The 20,164-nt window shown below is 41.8% G+C and overlaps 1 protein-coding gene across 2 annotated transcripts; it reads right to left on the reverse strand.

The window, feature by feature from the left end:
• Nucleotides 1–10,783: 10,783 nt before the first annotated feature.
• LOC135233104 (zinc finger protein 436-like) lies at nt 10,784–19,716 on the reverse strand. Of its 2 annotated transcripts, none has more exons than XM_064296299.1 (2): nt 19,552–19,716; nt 10,784–13,023 (listed from the first exon to the last, which is right to left on the reverse strand). In XM_064296299.1, exon 2 carries the CDS (start codon nt 12,989–12,991, stop codon nt 11,318–11,320), a length of 1,674 nt encoding a protein of 557 aa, XP_064152369.1. In that variant the 5' UTR covers nt 12,992–13,023; nt 19,552–19,716; the 3' UTR covers nt 10,784–11,317. The 2 variants fall into 2 exon arrangements, with proteins under 2 accessions (XP_064152369.1, XP_064152368.1); XM_064296298.1 differs by lacking the exon at nt 19,552–19,716 and adding an exon at nt 18,762–19,139.
• Nucleotides 19,717–20,164: the final 448 nt, after the last annotated feature.

Genomic DNA, 20,164 nt, shown 5'->3' on the forward strand with positions numbered 1-20,164 from the left:
ACAGGGATGTTATCACATCTCTTGTGGGGGAGGGGGGGTGGGGGGGTCCTGTAATATTTCTGAGGACACGGGGGGCCTTGGGGGCAAAAAGGTTGAGAACCACTTCTCTAGGGTGTGTCCTCAGTGGAGGTGTGGGTGGGGTTGAGGACGAAGAAGGTGTGAGTAGGGTTTATAAACAGAGTCTACAAGGACCTCAAAATCCTACATAGTATGCCTTTAATACTCCAACATACAATGACATTCCAGACAATTCTGTGCTTACCTAACATTTTGGGAATGGCCCTTTTCTGTTTCAGCCTGACAGTGCCCCCAAGATGAATTGAAACCAGGCCTTATGCCCAACATTAGTGTCCAACCTCACTAATGCCCAGCCTCACTAATGCTCCTGTGGCACAATGGAAGAAAATCCACCCAGCTATGTTCCAGAATCTACTGGAAAGCCTTGACTGAAAATTGGAGGCTGTTAAAGCAGCAAAGAGGGATTCAACTCCATATGAATGCACATGGTTTTGGAATGTTGAACAAGCACATATGGGTGTGATGTTCAGGCGTATATATATATATATATATATATATATATATATACACTCATCGGCCACTTCATTAGGTACACCTGTTCAACTGCTCGTTAACGCAAATATCTAATTAATCAATCACGTGGCAGAAATTCAATGCATGTTGACATGGTCAAGACGATCTGCTGTAGTTCAAACCAAGCATCAGAATGGGGAAGAAAGGTGATTTACGTGACTTTGAACATGGCATGGTTGTTGGTGCCAGACGGGTTGGTTTGAGTATTTCAGAAACTGCTGATCTACTGGGATTTTCACGCACAACCATCTCTAGGGTTTACAGAGAATGGTCCGAAAAAGAGAAAATATCCAGTGAGCGGCACTTCTCTGGGTGAAAATGCCTTGTTGATGGCAGAGGTCAGAGGAGAATGGCCAGACTGGTTTGAGCTGATAGAAAGGCAACAGTAACTCAAATAACAACTTGTTACAACTCAGGTATGCAAAAGAGCATCTCTGAATGAACAACGCGTCAAACCTTGAAGCAGATGGGCTACAGCAGCAGAAGACCACACCCGGTACTAGCAAGTACCTAATGAAGTGGCCGGTGAAAGCCATCAGAACAGCTTCAATGCACCTTGGCATAGATTCTACAAGTCCCTGTATCTCTACTAGAGAGATGGAACACCATTCCAAAAGATACTCCCACATTTGGTGTTTTGATGATGGTGGTGGAGAGTGCTGTCTAACACGTTAGTCCAGAATCTCCCATGGGTAACTGGTGACTATGAAGGCCATAACATATCATTCACATCATTTTCATACATTCAGTGACCCCTTGTGTCCATGGGGGCATTGTCATTCTGGAAGAGACCAATCCCATCAGTCGACAAATGTTTCATCTTAGGATAAAGGTGATCACTTTGTATCGATTTTCAGTGACCCTTTCCCTCTAAGGTGACAAGTGGACCCAAACCATGCTGGGAAATTGTCTCCCACAGCATAACAGAGCCACCAGACAAGCATTCAGGCCTGTACTGGTCTCTTGGTGTAGACCACACATACACTCACCCACTTGTTGAGAATATGGTGAAGGATCTGACTATATCACTTTTTTCCTCATCTCTTCAGACCAGTGCCCATGGTTTTGCACCACTGAACTCACAAATGTGCATTCGTCTTTGTAATGAAGGGTTTATGCACTGCAGCCCTACTATAATATTCCTCTTTATGTAGTTGTCAATGGATTGTTCTTGCTGACACAGTCTGATCACGTCATCCATTGACATTCTCACGTACCTGAGGAAGAGTTGCTCTTTTGTTTTTCCTTACATATTGCACAATGGATGAACATCAAGGTCATCGAATGTGCATTTTCAACACAATTTCTGACCCTGCTTACTGATGGTTTTCCCATAGTTCTAAATGCAGATGTCATTTTAGTCACTGTTCCTATTGGAACACTAGCCAGTTGAGCAGTCTTTGTGACTGAAGCTCCGGCCATCCATGCCCCAGTAATGAACCCTCTTTGGAAGTCACTTGGGTCTTTTCCTCTTGTCATCTTGATCCAAAATCGAGGTCAATTGGGCCTGCTCAGCACTTTTATACATGCCATGAAGCATGATAGGATGTTAATTGCTTAATTGTATCATGCAGTACACCTGCATGGAAGTATCTGTACTCATTATGTTTCTCCACTCATTTATTCAGGTTTTTCCTTTAATTTGTCACTCGTCTGTATATGTGTGTTTGTGTGTGATACCTTGTTTCTGTTCCACCCACTGACCCACACACTGGACAGGAATCAAGGTGGATGGAGCATTCAATGTATTTATTCTCAGACTGGGACAATGACAGACACAACCACACTGAATGATCCGGTGTAGCTCGCTTTCATATCTACAGTTACATTCGTTGTGATCGTATAGTGCCGTTGAAATGCTGTAAACCTCTGGTGGAAGCTCTAAAACTGGGAATGCTACGAAACTCCCATGCAGCTCCCTTCTTCCCAAATTTAAAAAAGCATGGACAAAGGTTGATGCCATAATCCGAATTGGCACGACAATATAATGAAATGAAAATCATAAAAAAATGATAAATGTATGACGTCATTAATCATAAGCAGCTATGCATGGGTGTGCACTTTGACAATTCATAGATTTGAGAACAACACATTAAACCCAAAGTCCTTACTGGGTCTGTTACTTAGTTTTGATATAGGTGAGGAGGTGAGGTGGAGTAATGTTGGCTAATTCACAAGTCAATTGAATAAAAAATACATCTGAGCATGAAACATAATACATACGCCTACATGGGCCATTTTCTCAGATCAAATGAAAGATAAAAGAAGAAAATAACCTTAGATTGGAATTACTGTATGACACCATCAGGTCCAATTTATCAGATGAAGATGACTACTGTTCCTCCCTGAAATTGTCTCATAGACAATTGGAAGTATACTTGGCCTGTTCAAGAGAGAACATTAACTTTCTCAGATCTTTCCAGCTGTCTGCAAACTGTGAAGCTAAACCTTGCCTTCATCTGTAGCCAGTGAAAGGCTCTTTACCATCACCAAACTTGAACTTGAAAAACAAGAATGGATTTATTCGTTTTGAAAACCAGCTTCTTCTGAGGTTAAACCGCAAATTCATTATCTTATCATAATGAGAGTCAATACTTGACTTAAGAGTGTGAGGGATCAAGCAGAGTGGAGTGGAGAGATGAAGAGATGGAGGTACAGAGGGAGTGATGAAGGACAGAGTGAAGCAATGGAAGGAATAAATGGAGGGAGGGAGAGATGGATGGAGGGCAGAAGCAATTAAGTTCAGAGTGAAGGAAGGAGAAAAAGGAAAGGAGGGAGGAAGAGATGGTGGAAGCAAGAAGGATATCATGGAGGGAAAAGGGGGGAATACAGTCAGAAAGATGGATGGATGGAGGGAGGAATGGAATCAGGGAGGGAGGATAGAAGGGGAAAAGCAATGAAAGTAGGAGGGGTGAATGGAGCGATCATGCCATTGTCTTCCTGTTCTCCAGCTTTTATGATCGTTAAATATTTGTCACTTCTTGCTTGCCATGTCTGACCAGTCACAGCAGGCTTATGTTCACAGCAGGGACCACTGAAAGACACTAAAGTTTTTTTTGTTAAAATTTTGATTCCAGTGTATTTATACAGTAAATTAAAAAGTTAGAAAAGACTGGGATTATCCTTTTTGGATTGGACTTTTCTTTATGCATCTAACTGTATTTTATTTCTTTACTGAAGCTGGTCACTTCAAGTTAATTCTGTACCTCAAAGGATAGGGAGAATAAATATACAGTAATTGAACAAAAAAAAAAACTTATTGCTTTTTTTTTTTGATTATGAACAATTTACTTTTAGTTTTGTTACTCAAGTACACTTAAACCAGATGCTTTAACACTTTTACTGAAGTAGTATTGCATTGATTGACTTGAGTCATATTCCAGTAAGGTATCTGTACTTTTATTTAAGTATGAATTATGATTACTTTTTACACCACTGGACAAAGGACACTATTATTGTAAACAGTTTTTACTGTACTGGAAAGGTCAAACGTCTGAGGTCAAGGTAAGAACAACCCAAACAACTGAGTTATTGTAGAGGCACTACCTGCTCACATGCATATGTGTGTGTGTGTTTGAGTGTGCACCCGCCTGCGTATGATATCAAAAGAGCAGTTGCATTTTGTGAGAGATATGAACTAAATCCAGGGCTTGACATTAACACCCACCACCCGCCAAAAGTCCTTCACTCTGACTAACCAGTTTGGCAGGTGACTTTTTAATGAAAAATTGTAGTTTGCATCTGAAACAGGTAAGTCAATTCATGGTGATTCTACATGATACTACCATTGCCATTAGCACTGGTTGCACACTGCATGCTCATCCCATTCGCCATGCACTTATTGGTCTGGCTTCCTCAGTGGGAGAAGGCAAACTCAGTCGAAATCAAACAACTGTCAAACACGGCATCACATACATACGTGTGTGTACCTCAAGGAGGTTAAATGATAATGGCATACCCAAACTCATTGTGGCTTCATAGTGTTCGTTTAGTGACACTCCATGCCAGTGGACAGCACAGATTCTGATTCTCCAATTCTGATGGGAAAACACGGAAGTGACAGTAATTGCAGAACCACAGAAAACAACAATGGTTCGGTAAAAGAGCATGAACTTAGACCACACATAGCACATTGATTTGGAGAGATGAACGTCCATTACTTCAAAGTCGCTTCCGTTTATTTAGCACTACAAAAAAAAGAAAGTAGACTTGTTGCAGTGTTCGGTTTAACCAGTGGTATGTGGTGTGTAAGTCTACACAGGCGTAGTTATTGCTACACCACCAATACTGGTATTTTGTCATTGCAATTTAAAAAAAAAGAAAAGGGCATCAGCAGAGCTTTAACATTGACATAAATTAATGTAAGCACATTGTATTCATATAATTATCAGTACCATCAGACATACCCAGTTCTCCTCCGCTGAGAGTGGTGGTGCAGTGGGTAGCACTGTTGCCTCACAACCTCCCAGGTTCGAATCCTGGCCTGGGCCTTCCTGTGTGGAGTTTGCATGTTCTCCCTGTATCTCCAAGGGTTTCCTCTGGGTACTCCGGTTTCCTCCCACAGTCTAAAGACATGCAGGTTGGCTAAGTAGAGACTCTGAATTGCTAATAGGTATGAGTGTGTGAGTGAATGATGTGGGTGCCCTGGGATAGATAGGCAACCTGCCTCACGTCCAATGCATGCTGGGATAGGCTCCTGCATCCCTTAAGACCCTGATCAGGATAAGTGGGTATAGATAATGGATGCATTGCAAAATTTTGCATGTTTTATAAATGTGGATGAGTGACTCATTCATTCTCTGCACTGACACATGGAGAATATTCATTGAAAAGATATGCAATGCACAGATTTTGTCACTCACTCATGCACGCACACATAAAATAAATGTTATTCCCAAACAAATGCATGGCTGCTATTGACTTTGGAAAACCTCAAGCCACAGTGACTGGTGAACCAAAAAATTAATGTCTTTCCCTGTCTTTTCGTAGAGCCAGAGGTTCTGCCTCATTTTACAAAGCTATTATTAAACCTTCATTTATACGGGGAAATCACACTGAGACACTAGGTCTCATTTTCAACGGAGCCCTGATGACAAAAGAAAGAACTGTCTAACAGACGAAAGCTAAAGGTTCCAAGTGATAAAATTAATATATGAAAATTAATTTTAAAAAATGTAAAATAAATAAATAAATAATAAAATATAATAAAATAAAATAAAATAAATAAAATGAATAAAACAGTTCAATTCAGTCAGAACATGTACATTCAAAGGTAGCCAGTTTCTAAATCAGGGTCCTGCATTGGCCCATGGTAATCAAAGAGTTCAGCTTTAACTTAAAATCAGTCCTTTTAGATCTGGTAAATAAAATGTATTTATTTTGTATGAATTTACATTACATTACATTACAGGCATTTGGCAGACGCTCTTATCCAGAGCGACGTACAACAAAGTGTATAACCATAACCAGGAACAAGTATGTTGAAAACCCTAGAGAGAAGTACCGCTCCAAGTGCAGGGAACAACCGCATAGTTCAACTTGGACCCTGAAGGTTAAACTGATTAGCACTAACACAAACGAGAACAGCATCAACGCAGTCTATGCAAAAATACAAGCAGTAGTTAAGACAGGTGCATTAACTAAATCACCTACGAAACAGCTACCTAGTTACAACCCTAAGCTTACAGTCATTTAAGAGAGTACAGGGAGGTAGGGAGAGATGGGGAGAGGTGCAGCCTGAAGTCTTCAGTCGTCGCTTGAAACGGGTCTCAGCTGTTCTGACCTCCACGGGGTGGTCATTCCACCATCGTGGGGCCAGAACAGACAGGAGACGTGTTCGGGAAGCGCAGGTGCGAAGAGGGGGAGGTGCCAGGCATCCTGAGGTAGCAGAACGGAGGGGTCTGCCTGGCATGTAGGGTTTGAAGATCTTGTGGTATGCTGGGGCTGATCCCTTGACTGCCTGGTATGCTAGGACCAATGTTTTAAATTTGATGCAAGCTATAACAGGCAGCCAGTGCAGGGTAGTGAGCAGGGGAGTGAAGTGGGAGTGTCTGGGGAGGTTGAAGACCAGGCGAGCTGCAGCATTCTGAATGAGTTGCAGGGGTCTGATGGCAGATGCCAGTAGTCCAGCCAGAATAGAGTTGCAGTAGTCCAGGCGGGATAGTACCACTGCTTGGACCAGGAGCTGGGTTGAGTAGGTGGTGAGAAAGGGGGTGGATTCTCCGGATGTTATACAGGAAAAATCTGCACGACCGGCTTACTGCTGCGATGTTCTTGGAGAGGGACAACCTGTTGTCCATCACCACTCCGAGATTCTTGGCACAGGGTGATGATGTCACTAAGGTGTCCCCTAGGGAAATGGAAAAATCGAGGAGGGGAGAGGTTAGAGCAGGAATAAAGATTAGCTCCGTCTTTCCCGGGTTGAGCTTCAGGTGGTGATTGTCCATCCAGCTCTGGATGTCCCTCAGGCAAGCGGAGATGCGGGCAGGGACCTGTGTGTCCGATGGGGAGAAGGAGAGAAAGAGTTGTGTCGTCGGCATAACAGTGATAGGACAAGCCATGGGCAGAGATTACAGGGCCGAGGGATCTGTTGTATAAGGAGAAGAGAAGGGGACCGAGGACTGAGCCCTGGGGAACTCCGGTGGCGAGGGGACGGGGCGGCGATACCTTACCCGCCCAGGCAACCTGGAAGGAACGGTCGGAGAGGTAAGACTCAATCCAGTCAAGGACCGTGCCGCAGATCCCTGTTGCTGCCAGGGAGGACAAGAGGATGGGGTGCTCCACAGTGTCGAATGCAGCGGAGAGGTCTAGAAGAATCAGGACAGAGGAGAGGGAGGCTGCTCGTGCGGCATGGAGTGACTCACTGACCGAGAGGAGTGCAGTCTCTGTCGAGTGGCCAGGCCTGAAGCCAGACTGGTGGGGGTCAAGCAGGTTATTCTGAGAGAAGAAAGCAGAGAGTTGGTTAGATGCAGCACATTCAAGTGTTTTGGATAGAAAAGGGAAAAGAGATAGTTCTGGATGACTGAAGGATCTAGTGTGGGCTTCTTCAGCAGCGGGGTGATGTGGGCCCTCTTGAAGGACGAGGGGAAACATCCAGAAGATAAGGAGGAGTTCACGAGAGAGGTGACAAATGGAAGGATGTCTGGTGTGATTGCCTGGAGGAGAGATGAGGGGATAGGGTCGAGGGCGCAGGTGGTAGGGCGGTGGGAGTGCAGGAGCTGCTAAACTTCAGAGTCTGTGAGGAGAGAAAATGTGGAGAAACAGGGGGCTGAGGGCACGGAGGGGGCAGAGGGGGCAGGGGGAGCAGAGGGGGCAAAGGAGCTGCGGATGTCTGCGATATTTTCGTCAAAGAATGCTGCAAAGTCATCTGCAGTGAAGGAAGACTGCGGTGGGGGAGGTGGCACGCTGAGGAGAGAGGAGAAAATAGAGAACAGTTGATGAGGGTTAGAAATGGAGTTATGAATTTTAGTTTGATAGAAATTTGCCTTAGCGGCAGTGACAGCAGAAGAAAACTCTGTTAGGAGAGACTGATAGGTTGAAAGGTCAGATGGGTCCCTGGATTTGCCCCACTTCCTCTCAGCAGCGCGGAGGCTGGCCCTGGAGGTGCGTAGGATGTCAGACATCTATGGACTGGGAGGGGATGAACGTGCTGGCCTAGGGACAAGAGGACATAGGGAGTCGAGTGCTGAGGAGAGAGATTAAGTTAGGGTGGAGGATGCAGAGTTAGTGGGGATCTTAGAGAATGATTGAAGAGGGGGGATGGAAGCAGTCACTCTGGGAGCGAGAGAAGAGGGTGAGAGGGAGCGGAGGTTACGGCGGACAATGACAGTGGGGGTGGGAGGAGGAGAGGGAGGATGGGGAGCGAGAGGGAGGGAGAAGGAGATGAAGTGATGGTCAGATGTATGCAGGGGGATAACCGTGAGATAGGAGCTGGAGCAGTTCCTCAGGAAGATCTGGTCTAGGAGGTTGCCTGCCTTGTGGGTTGGGGGAGAGTGTTGTCGGGAGAGGTTGAAGGAGTGGAGTAGTGGTAGGAAGGCAGCAGACTGGGAGGCCTCTAGGTGGATGTTAAAATCTCCCAGGAGGATCAGCGGGGTGCCATCCTCAGGGAAGGAGCTGAGCAGGGTGTGTAGCTCATCCAGGACGCTTCCCAGGGGCCCTGGGGGACGATAAATAATAACAATATAGAGGTTAGTAGGGTAGGTGATAGAGACAGGATGGAATTCAAAAGTGGATATAGACAAGTCAGGGAGGGGGAGAACAGAGAATTTCCAAGTGGGGGAGATCAGTAAACCAGTACCACCACCACGGCCAGATCGCTGGGGGGTGTGGGAGAAGGAGTAGGAAGACGAGAGGGCAGCAGGAGTGGCAGAGTTGTCTGGTGTGATCCAGGTCTTTGTGAGGGCAAGGAACTGCAGGGATAGGAAGGAGGCATAGGCGGAAATGAACTCCGCCGTGCGCGTAGCAGACTGGCAGTTCCATAGCCCCCCTGTGACCGTGAAGTTCTCACAGGGGGTCAGCGGGGGGTAGCAGAGGTTAGAGAGGTTCCGTTGTCGAGGGGGGCCACGTCGCTGGAAGCGTCTTCTGAGGGGGAGAGAGCAGACTGAACACAAACTATTACATCCGAGTGTACCTAATTAGCAATTGAAAACCTGAATCGAATAACGTGCTGATTACACAGGTTCAGTCAGTAATAATACAATAATCGCAATCGCTAAGCCGAAGTAGCCACTCTATCAATTCTAAGAATCAAAAAGCGGCAGATAGAAACCTAACACAAAGAACAGTTACCACACAGGGAAAAGTTTAAATCTAAAGCGGTATGTAATTAGCAAATGAACGCAGATACTTGGCCATTTAAATCTAGTTTGAGATCTAAAAGGCATTGAAGCTGAGCTGCAGATTCTCAACAGCTTGGGATAAAGTAGAAAAAACTGTTGTTTGCATATGCAGGGCTACATACAGCTAGGTCTCCCTTCCTCCCTTTCCCCTGACAGTTCAGTATAATAAGTCAGAGGGCACAGCAAGGGAAAACCAAGCAATTTGATTGTTAGCATGTGTTAAGCAATCATTATGAATAATCTACAAAAGAACACAGGTGTGGCTTCAGGACAAGTCTGTGAATGTCCCTGAGCGGCCCAGCCAGAGCCCAGACTTGAACCCGATCAAACATCTCTGGAGAGACCTGAAAATAGCTGTGAAGCAATGCTCCCCATCCATCCTGACAGCTGGAGAGGATCTGCAGAGAATGGGAGAAATACCCGGAATACAGGTGTGCCACGCTTGTAGCCTCATACCCAAGAAGACTCGAGGCTGTAATCACTGCCAAAGGTGCCTCAACAAAGTACTGAGTAAAGGGTCTGAATACTTATGTAAATGTGATATTTGTTTTTTTATTTTTTAATACATTTGCAAACATTTCTAAAAACCTGTTTTCGCTTTGTCATTATGGGGTATTGTGTGTAGATTGATGAGAATAAAAATGAATTTAATACATTTTATAACAAGGTTGTAACGTAACAATGTGGAAAAAGTGAAGCAGTCTGAATACTTTCTGAAGGCACTGTATCTGCAAATATGTATCGGCTATATATTGAAAAATACATTGCAGAACATCATATTGGTCTTCCTGTTCTCTAAGACATCGGAATCGGTATCAGTCTTGAAAAATTCATATCTAGTCCTAACGTTACCTCTAGATATTGACAGATAGTTTGGCGAGGTAAATTACTCAGCGTGAGTCGGTGGGGTTGAGGACAGAGGAGACTTCTTTGATTGTAAATACAGGCAAAGAAATCCCATGTAGTATGTCTTTAAGGTTGTAATGAAATAAAAGGCGAACATTCTGAAAGGGTTCGTAAATGTATATCAGCAAAGAGCACACAGTATGCTATTTTGTGCTGGGTTCAGAGTTTAGACCTAAAATGTGCAATTGGACACATTATATAATGCATACATTTTGCTGCAGCCTCCACAATTGTGAAAAATAAGATGTGCTCTACTGAACGCTTAACCTTTCTGTAAGGTTTTGTCTTGGAGTGAGCAATACATTTAATATAATCCAATTAGCCACATTTTCTACGAGTTAAGTGGTTTAGTCCCCAACAGGCATCTCATTTCCAAGAAATGAAAATTATTTTTCTTGAGATGGAACACATACTCCTTTGAACATTTAATTCTGTAAACATTCACACACTTAGTTTATCCACATTGCCAACATTTATTCATTCTGAATTACATTAACATTTAATTGTCATACACATTACACTAATATGCTTAAATGTTTATAAGTAGACTTTTAAAGCACTGTTACTGACAAATGTTGATTAAACTCCTGAATGTCTGAGGTTATGCCCAACTAAATAGGACAAGCAGCTTAATTCAGGTTAATATTCACACTCCCAGATTGGGAAGTTGCAATCACTCATGTAAATAATTAGGACAGTAATAAAGAAAAACATTCAGTGATTCAGAAAATTCATAGATCAGCAAACTGCTCCAAAGCTTCAAATTCAGTTCTCACTGTTTTCAATACACCAGAGCCCTGATAGTTTAAATGCACTAACATTTATTTGCTGGAATACATTGATCCCACAACTGTGTACCTGTTAGGGTAGGCTGGCTTTATGGCCAGAGAATGAAGTTGGACAGAAAATTAAGCAACACATTTTGATATTGTTTAGCAAAACATTCTTCAGATTCTAGGACAGATTAAGATAAGGTGCTAGTTCTACAATATCTCTACAGTTTCAATTTCCAGGTCATTTTCAGCAGTTTCAGATCCACTGAAACACTCCTCATTCTGTGCAAGGGGTTCATCACCTGTGTGTGTTTTTAGGTGTTTTTTAAGGGTTGACTGGTCACTGTAACTCTTATTACATTGGGTGCAAGAGTACAACTTCTCTTTTGTGTGAACTTGCTCATGTCTCTTGAGATGTCCAGCTCTGCTGAAAGTCTTCTCACAGTATGAGCAGCTGTACAGTTTTTCCCCTGTATGAGTTCGCTGGTGCAGCTTTAGGCTGCTTGCTACACTGAAATTCTTTCCACAATCTGCACAGCTATATGGTTTCTCTCCTGTGTGTATCCTCATGTGTATGGTCAGATGGCCTGCTTGACTGAAGGTTTTTTCACACAGGTTGCAGTGGTATGGCCTCTCACCTGTATGAACTCTGTAGTGTGTTTTGAGATCACCCAAGCCGTTAAATCTCTTATCGCACTGAGAGCAACTGTACGGTTTCTCTCCTGTGTGAATTCTCTGGTGTATTCTTAAGTTTCCAGCATTGCCAAAGGTCTTTTCACATACATTGCAGTGGTACGGTTTCTCTCCTGTATGAGTTCGAAGATGCACTTTCAGTTGGTTGTGCTCACTGAATCTTTTCCCACAGTGAGGACAGCAGTATGGTCTCTCTCCAGTGTGAATTCGCTTGTGTATTCTGAGCTGACCAGGCTGACCATAACTCTTTCCACACACATTGCAGCTGAAAGGTCTTTCTCCTGTGTGAGTGCGCTTGTGTGCTTTCAGCAGGTCAGCCCGGCCAAAGCGCTTCCCACAGTAGCTGCAGCAGTGTGACTTCTCTCCACTGTGAGTTCTGAGGTGCACTTTAAGAGTTCCCACCCGACTGAAGGTCTTCTCACACAGGTTACATGGATAAAAACCTTGGCTGTTTTTGGTAGACTCTGCTATATTTACATGCACAGCAGATAATGATTTCAGAAGGGTGCTGGAGAGATCTGGGTCTGGCTGTTGGTGCTCTGTAGAAGGTCTAATGTCACTCCCCCCAGTTATGTCAGGTGCAAAGTCTGAAACATTAGGCTGACAGTGATTATCTGATGCAAACGTCCTACAGAGCTGCTTGTTCAGCATTTCACCAGGCTCCTCTTGCTCAGACTCCTCCATTTCCACTGCTTCTTCCTCACTAGTACCAATGTTCAAGTGATGGTCAGATATGATGGTTGTGCTCACACCACAATCACTGTCTCTGGAATCCAAGTCTGGACTATGTGGGGCCTGTGTGTTGGCATAGTATTCTGGGTCTGTGAATTCCTCCTCATCCTTCTCTGATTTAATCATCTTTGCCTCTAAACTGGGTGGGGCATGGGTGGTGGAAAGGTCCATTGCGCAGTCCTGTTCCACATCAAGGTTGTATTCTGCATTTTCTGACTTAAGCGCTAACGGCACACAATCTGAGGCTTTTTTAATGCCAACAGATCCTGCTGTTGCCGCTTGAGCTTCCAGACACCTCTCAACATCCAGTTTTGTCATGGGTACAGAGCCACTGGGCTCCTGCTGTCGGTACCTGTGGTGATCCTTGAGGACTTGTTTGACGTCACCTGGTTGCTGTTGGACTGGTTCATGCTTGAGTTTACCTCTTGACTGCTTGGGAAGTTCACTGCTCACAGCCATAGAAACAAGAGTGCAGTCTTTCCCTTTGACTTCTGTAAAGAGCATAAACAGAGCAATAGGCCATTGAATAGTCTTTATCCAAACTGAAAGAGCTGTCTGAAATAAATGTTAAATCAACAGATCGACCCACAGATTTCTATAAATGTCTAAACTATAACAGACAAACAAACCAATATCGAAATAAGGAAGCAACACGGTAAGCATGCTCAGCATACTAAGACTTAACAATTACATAGTTCCACTGGTTACCTGAAACTGCTATTTTGGTAGAGTTACCAATGGGCACGCTTGAAAACTGTACATGCAGCAGACAAGTGACCACACTATTTTGTGTATGTCAACCGGGATACCATCTCTACACCTATCAAATCCATCTGGTTCATTCATCTGGATGCAAATTAATATACTGTATTACACTTACATTTTGTATATCAATATACCAGTATACCAGGCTACCAGTACCACTAAGTTCAATAAACTTTAGTTTTACATGTGCCAGCAATAAATAAAAGACTTTTCTGCTTAAAAAAAAAAAGCTAGCTATCTTGCTCTGCCGTTTAGGAATGAGGGAAATGGCTAACATTAGCCAGAGCCAGACTAGGGTTGCAAAGGGTCGGAATATTTCCGGTAAATTTCTGGAAATTTTGGAACGGAAGTTAAGCTCGGGAATTTTTCACAATTTCATTATAAAAATCTTACCTTTTAACAGTGAACTTATTTGGGGGGGAATACACCTAAAAAAAGCAATACTAGGTCTTATGGCATGTTTTGGTTAAAAGGATTCCCATTCAATTGAATTGTAACCATGCACTGGATTTACTCTGTCTCTGTCTCTATCTATTGAAAACAGATAAGATTTCATTGCTATGTAAGTATTACTGCTCAAAATATTTCGGTTATATACGTTATTTTTGAAATTGAGTGTCTTTAAATAGGTTAGTGGTATTTTATAATGAGGATATTTCACACTGTAATGTAAGCGTTAGTTAGTAGTGTAATAGTTTTTGTGACGCATCATGTCTTTCTATGATTTACCATGCAAAGCAGCTAACGTTAGCAATAAAATGCTACCACAATGCGGAACAATTAACAATCATAATCGCTATCTTACTTGTAAGCTATGACCTATAGTTTTACTACTAACTAAATACAATTTATAAATCTATCAAGGAACCTCATCACTTGACACTTGGCTACTCGATGCTGTCGTAGACAATGACATCATTTTTGGGACTTACAGGCCACCATAGCTTCTCCTATGTTGTTGGAAAGGGAGGGGTGGGGGGGGGGGGTATTCAGTTGGTTGCAATCTGCAACCTCATGGCTAGATGCCACTAACTTCTACACACTGCACCTTTAAATAGGAATTCAGTAAAATTACAACCCTCTGCATGCAGTGCATTCTCCCATCATGTGTGCAGCCCACATTACTGCCAACACTACCGCACTGTCTGAGCCAAAGGACTACATGCTTTCAGGTAAGTTTTATTACTGGAGTGAATATATTTTATATTTTTTATGATATTTCAGTTCACCGACAGATAGTAGCCTAATGCAAAGTACACAGTTTTATTAACACCTTCTGCTAGCTAGCTGTTACCACGTGATGTAGCTTGATTGAGCATGCTAATTGAGGAGTTTTAATGAATCTATTTCTATTCATTCTTTATTGTAAAACATTTATTTTATAAATGAGTTGTTCACTTTAAACCCTAAGGCCTATTCTGAATTGTTATTTCGTTATGTTTTGTTTTTGTCATGGAAAAAGGGGTCGTAACTAATATTTTTCGTTGATGAAATTAACGCCGTCTGATAGGATATTTTATTGCTGTGAAGTGGCATGGAGACGTTGTAAAATATTTACTTTTTCTAAAAACTCGCGCTTCAACTATCTATGTAAATAGAATTCTAAAACAACAATCGGAAGACTGTTTTTAGGGGTCTTCTTTGTTAAGAGAAAAGTCTTTTTTTTGGAGGGGGGTCATAGAGAATGTTCGCAATTATGTCTGCTTATGATATGGTGAAAGATTTGTTTCTATTTGCATATGACATGGTAAATGCAGCCTGAGTAAATAGGGCTATATTTCCATTTTATTCCCATTATTTCCCATTAATTCCCATAAATTCCCGTTAATTTCCATGGAAAGTTTCCATCCTTGAATATTCCCGGAATTTTGCAACCCTAAACCAACTGTGGTGGTTTTGGATTTGAGGTCGTCTGTTACCCAATGCTGCTACCCAATGTGAGACTCATAAACTTTGAATGACAATACACTTTGAATGACCACATTCTCTTCGGACGGCAAGATGAAAAAACACAGTTACCTGAAATAATTTAGGAAACATTGGGGAGCAGCATTTCTTAGGAATACAGCATGTTTAATGTGTGAACTAAGATAGCTGATATTTTTATTGTAACTTGGCCTAATTTTGATATCAGTACTTTAAGTGGCACTCCTATATTTAGCAAATCTTAATCACTTATAGACAGTGTTTTGTATGTGAGTAACTACATTTTTGCATGTTGAAAACATGTTTTTCTTCAGATTGGGATGGCAGGTATGCCATCCACCCCAGTTACGCCTTGGCGGGGCGGTATGCCCCATACCTATACAGCACAGGGAGTTTGAAACTTTTCAGGGTTCCCCACAGAAATAACTGCAACAGCCACAGACTCTCAGCCCTTAAGAACATTAATTTATGTACACTCTGACCCCATTTCAACAGGGAGATTTCATAAACAATTTCACATATCCACACAATAAAGCCCCAAACTAAGGGTATTTTGCATTTTCTCCTCCTCCTTTTTCCTGCCAGAAATGCTCCTAGCCCACAAATAATATGTCTCCCCATTGGTCATTTTACATACAACAACCAGTAAAAACATGTAAACAAAACGATCATATATACAAGTGCGCCGGGCCTAAGCATCGGGGAATTATTATTTTAAATGTATTTTTAAGATGTTTTTTAAACTACAGTTACAGTAGGGCGGCTTGGTTGGAAAGCTTACCAGCGAAATCTGTTGATTAAAACGTGAGTGCACTATAGGAAAACAGCAGGGCTGTGCATAGAGTGACGTTCAACACTTGATGCTTCCAACTATCACAAGCTAACGGTACCTAGCAAGGCACCATTTCTTTAGTAGGCTAACTAACCTCGTTACAAACTGTTTTATCACTTCATCTCGTCGGTAAGTACATTCTTTTTATATTAACTTAAGCAGTGTGTAGGTAACGTTAAACCAGTAGCATGAATGTAACGTTCGATACATTGTAAGATTACATGATTTATTAATCGCCATCTAAATAACTACTTCACTTGTTTATTAATAACGTTAGCTTGGTGACATTGATGTGCACGACAACGTGGTCATTTAGCTAACTTAGCTAGCTAGCCAAACAGTCAGTAATACAGATACATAGATATTTTGTTGTTGTTGAAATGTGCCCAGCATTCCAACGCTGTACACTGTTGTAAGATTCAGTAGCAAATAAGTAGGCAGTGTTGTGCATATCCCGCTCTTACAGCTCGTTTCCAGCCCAAACCAGTGCAGAGCAAACTTTTTTTTGTCAGTGACATTTCCTTCTGACATCTACGACGGCAATCGCAAACACGACATTTATTTTGCCTTTTTGTATAGCTATTTCCATGGATAAAATCGCATCTATTATTATTATGTATTGGTAAAAACATTTACTTCACATCCAGGGAGATAGCCAACTACTTGCTAGTTACATGACATGTGTAGCCATTTAGTAATACGATCGCATTTCAGGCTAGAAAATAACCCGTTAATCCACAGAAATTGCTGAGTTGTCTTAGAATCTTTATCGCAACAAAATGTATCAAGGCTGGCAGCCTGGATCAAATTTGTTGTGACAGCTGTCGTCCCAAACAAACACCTGAGAGAGGCTGCCTACTTGCATGCCTCCCCCAAGGCGTTGCGTCATTGTTTTGCAATGCGCAGCTGTCATAAAACACATGCTGGCTTCGATAAGCGGAATCGATAAGCTCGGAGCCATACGATTCCAATGAATAGGACAACTTGGAACCGGTTCGCGATTCCCATCCCTATTTAAATGTGCCCAGCATTCCAAGGCTTGTTGTAAGATTCAGTAGCCAATCAGGACTTGAATACAAGTTTTTTGTAGAGTGCAAAAACTTTGATATTATTTATTTTAATTTCTTTTGTTGTTGTTGAAATGTGCCCAGCATTCCAAGGCTGTAAGAATCAGTAGCCAATCAGGACTTTTTTCAAGTTTTTTGTAGAGTGCAAAAACTTTGATATTATTTATTTTAATTTAATTTATTTTGTTGTTGTTGAAAACACAGCATTCCAAGTCTGTACATTGTTGTCAGATTCTTTGAAAGACTATGCTATACTGTAAATAGTTGTTGATTTTTAAAAATGTCTGTTGAATAAATGACTTATTTATAACAACATTCACATTACGTAGTTATATCTTCAAATCTCCAGTCAGCTTTTAGCACTGACATAATGTAGGGCCCTATGGAATCTGTGTTATAGCTTTTTTTAAATTCTCAATTCCGCGATTCCGTCCGTGATTCTGTTATCACAGAAACTATAGGGCCCTACCTTAATGCAGCCATCAGTCTGTCGCTGGCCCGCGCCGGCCCCCGTCAAAAGATACTTGCCACCGGGCCAACTTTTCTGGGGGAAACCCTGTCACTATATGTACAACTTCTTGCATATTTGCTACTTACAATAAGTACTGAGTGTAAAATCAATCTTGTACATACATGCATACAATACTACATTATCCCCATGGGGACATTTCCCTCACAGCATGTAACATTCAAATTGACAAACAGATATTTATACCAAGCAACATACAATCATTCATGCAACAGAAAGGCTGGGCAGCTAAATACATAAAAACTGAACATATTCACGCCTATTCAATAAATCTTCACTCTTACAAACCTATCCACACGTTTGGCCTGTTCATCTACTGTATGCTTGTACACACAGGGCCAAGTGAGTTTAAACAATTTAGGAGACATTGCATTGCTTTGGAATAGGCTACAGCTTCTTTAATTTCTGTGAGGCAAGATAGCCTATATTGTTTGTAGTACAGTCATTTGGCGTCATTTTGATATCAATACTTTTAATGGCAGGCCTAGATTTAGCCACTTTGAATGAATGACTTATAGACAGTTCTTTGTATGTGTGAGTAACTTGGCATTTTTGTACATTGAAAACGTGTTTTTAATGAGAACTTTGTTTACACTAGCGACAGTAACTAGCTATGAGCGGTTAGAGTGACCACTGAACTTCCGGCTAAGGTTTGGTAGGCAGTTGAAAAAAGTTGATATTCACTGCTAACATTGCATAACTTAAATGATATTTAAGTAAAAACAACCGCGTTCAAGTGTTTAAAAAAACCGTGTCAGCCTACGAAAGCACGGCCTAGGGAGTAGACTACTTAGAATGGCGATGACCCGGCATATTTATTTAATAACCAACAAGCTAGCTAAGTTATTTAAGCTGTAGTCTAACTTTAGGGCTTTAAAATTCGGCTGTTCAATGCGCTGTCACGTGATGATAAGCATCTACACATACTAGGATACGTTGTAAACATTCCTTCGCTTTCAAGTAACATATGTTATATGTCTATTTAAAATAGGGCAAACGTTTGCATTTCGTTAGCTTAACTGTCTGAAATGAATTAGTAGAAACGTAGTATAGACTAGCCTACCTCTTGCTTTAAAAAATAATACAACAAAAAATCTGGTTAACATTTACCCTTCTTTTCTCCTCCGTTTACGTCTTCGCGTCCCTGCAAACTTCGTCGGAGACTTTCATTTTCCGCTTCTATTCTCTGTATTTTTTCGTGGTATTCGGACAAGGTCTCCTCTACCGAGTCCAGTATGTCATTCACAGTCGCCTTAAAAATCTCATTCAGGGACGAAGCCAGGAAGGCTTTTAAATTCTTAGATTTTGACATAATAAACGTCTGGTTGACTGCCTGCATAAATATAGCTACAATAGTTGTCAGAACACAACACAATGCAGCAAATGAAAATGTTTACAGTGTTACTGGTGTGTCATATAATAGCACACCGCTTGTATCTACAGAACAAAGCCGAAGCTACGGATTTTTTTAATGGTCATGCTATTTTTCGTGATGCCGCCACCCAGAGCACCGGAGTAGTTTTGCAGCAATGGTTGTCAGAAGGCCGAGGAATGCTTCTGGACTCGGCAATAAGCATGTTTCATTCCACAAACCTACTTTGAACAGCAGCCTAAATCTAAAACCATGTTTATTTGTTATTCGAATTATAAAATTCCCCAGTACAGTCTATTACGAAATTATCTATTGTTTTAGATACACGATTTCAAATGAGTTACATTAATTACATGTTATATAATTACACATTATGTATGGCCTGTAAAATTCAAGAATGTTTCATTCGACATTTGTCATGTAGTAGGGACATCATTTGCAATATGTGATATTTATTTTCAGAGAATTTAAATAATTTTATTTATTGTTTGGTTTTAAACTTTGAACTAATATTGGCATGGTACGTACATAGAAATGAAGCCCCGTGAACACAGTGGAATGAGATTTGGCCTCTCCCCTTCTATGCTGCTACCTGCCTTCAGGCCTCAAACTCCTCTTTCAACCTTTCCCCTTCCCAGGAGTATCCAGTGTCACAGCCCTTGGACAAAAGCTTGTGATCAGACATGGAAGAAAAAGGGGGTGTTTTTGTACTACCGAGAGCATGCGAATGCCATGTCATCAGAAACTTTTTTTTCAGATGTCACTCCCAGGAAGTAAGTTGTTAGACAGTTTTTTGGGGAGCCTTTTGCTGCCACAAGGGAGAGCAGTTCTTAAAATTGTTATATTGTGTGCTTAGCTGGGGGTTTGAGGTGAACTGCATGATAGTATTGCTTTTGATAGGATGGCCTTTGAGTACTGCCAACAGAATGTATTTGGTCTTCTGCTGTTATAAGAATTATGCAGGATGTCAAGATACTATTGTGCCACTTTTCTTTTCAGGCAGGTACATGGATGAAGAATTGTGACAGAACAACATATTTTAACAGCATTTCTCTTTTGAAATAGGGATAGAGGTCTGTTAGCTGGTAGCCTGTTTTTGCCTACTTTCAAGCTTTGCATCTGAGAGGAAACCTTTGTAATA

This window comes from Anguilla rostrata, chromosome 10, assembly GCF_018555375.3.
Source record: "Anguilla rostrata isolate EN2019 chromosome 10, ASM1855537v3, whole genome shotgun sequence".
Classification (NCBI taxonomy): Eukaryota; Metazoa; Chordata; class Actinopteri; order Anguilliformes; family Anguillidae; genus Anguilla; species Anguilla rostrata.

Coding starts and splice junctions, on each gene's coding strand:
- LOC135233104 (XM_064296298.1), bottom strand. CDS start 18,990: ATGCAGGCAGTCAACCAGACGTTTATTATGTCAAAATCTAAGAATTTA. Junction 13,024..18,761: donor AAACGGAGGAGAAAAGAAGG/GTAAATGTTAAC, acceptor TGCTCTTTACAG/AAGTCAAAGGGAAAGACTGC.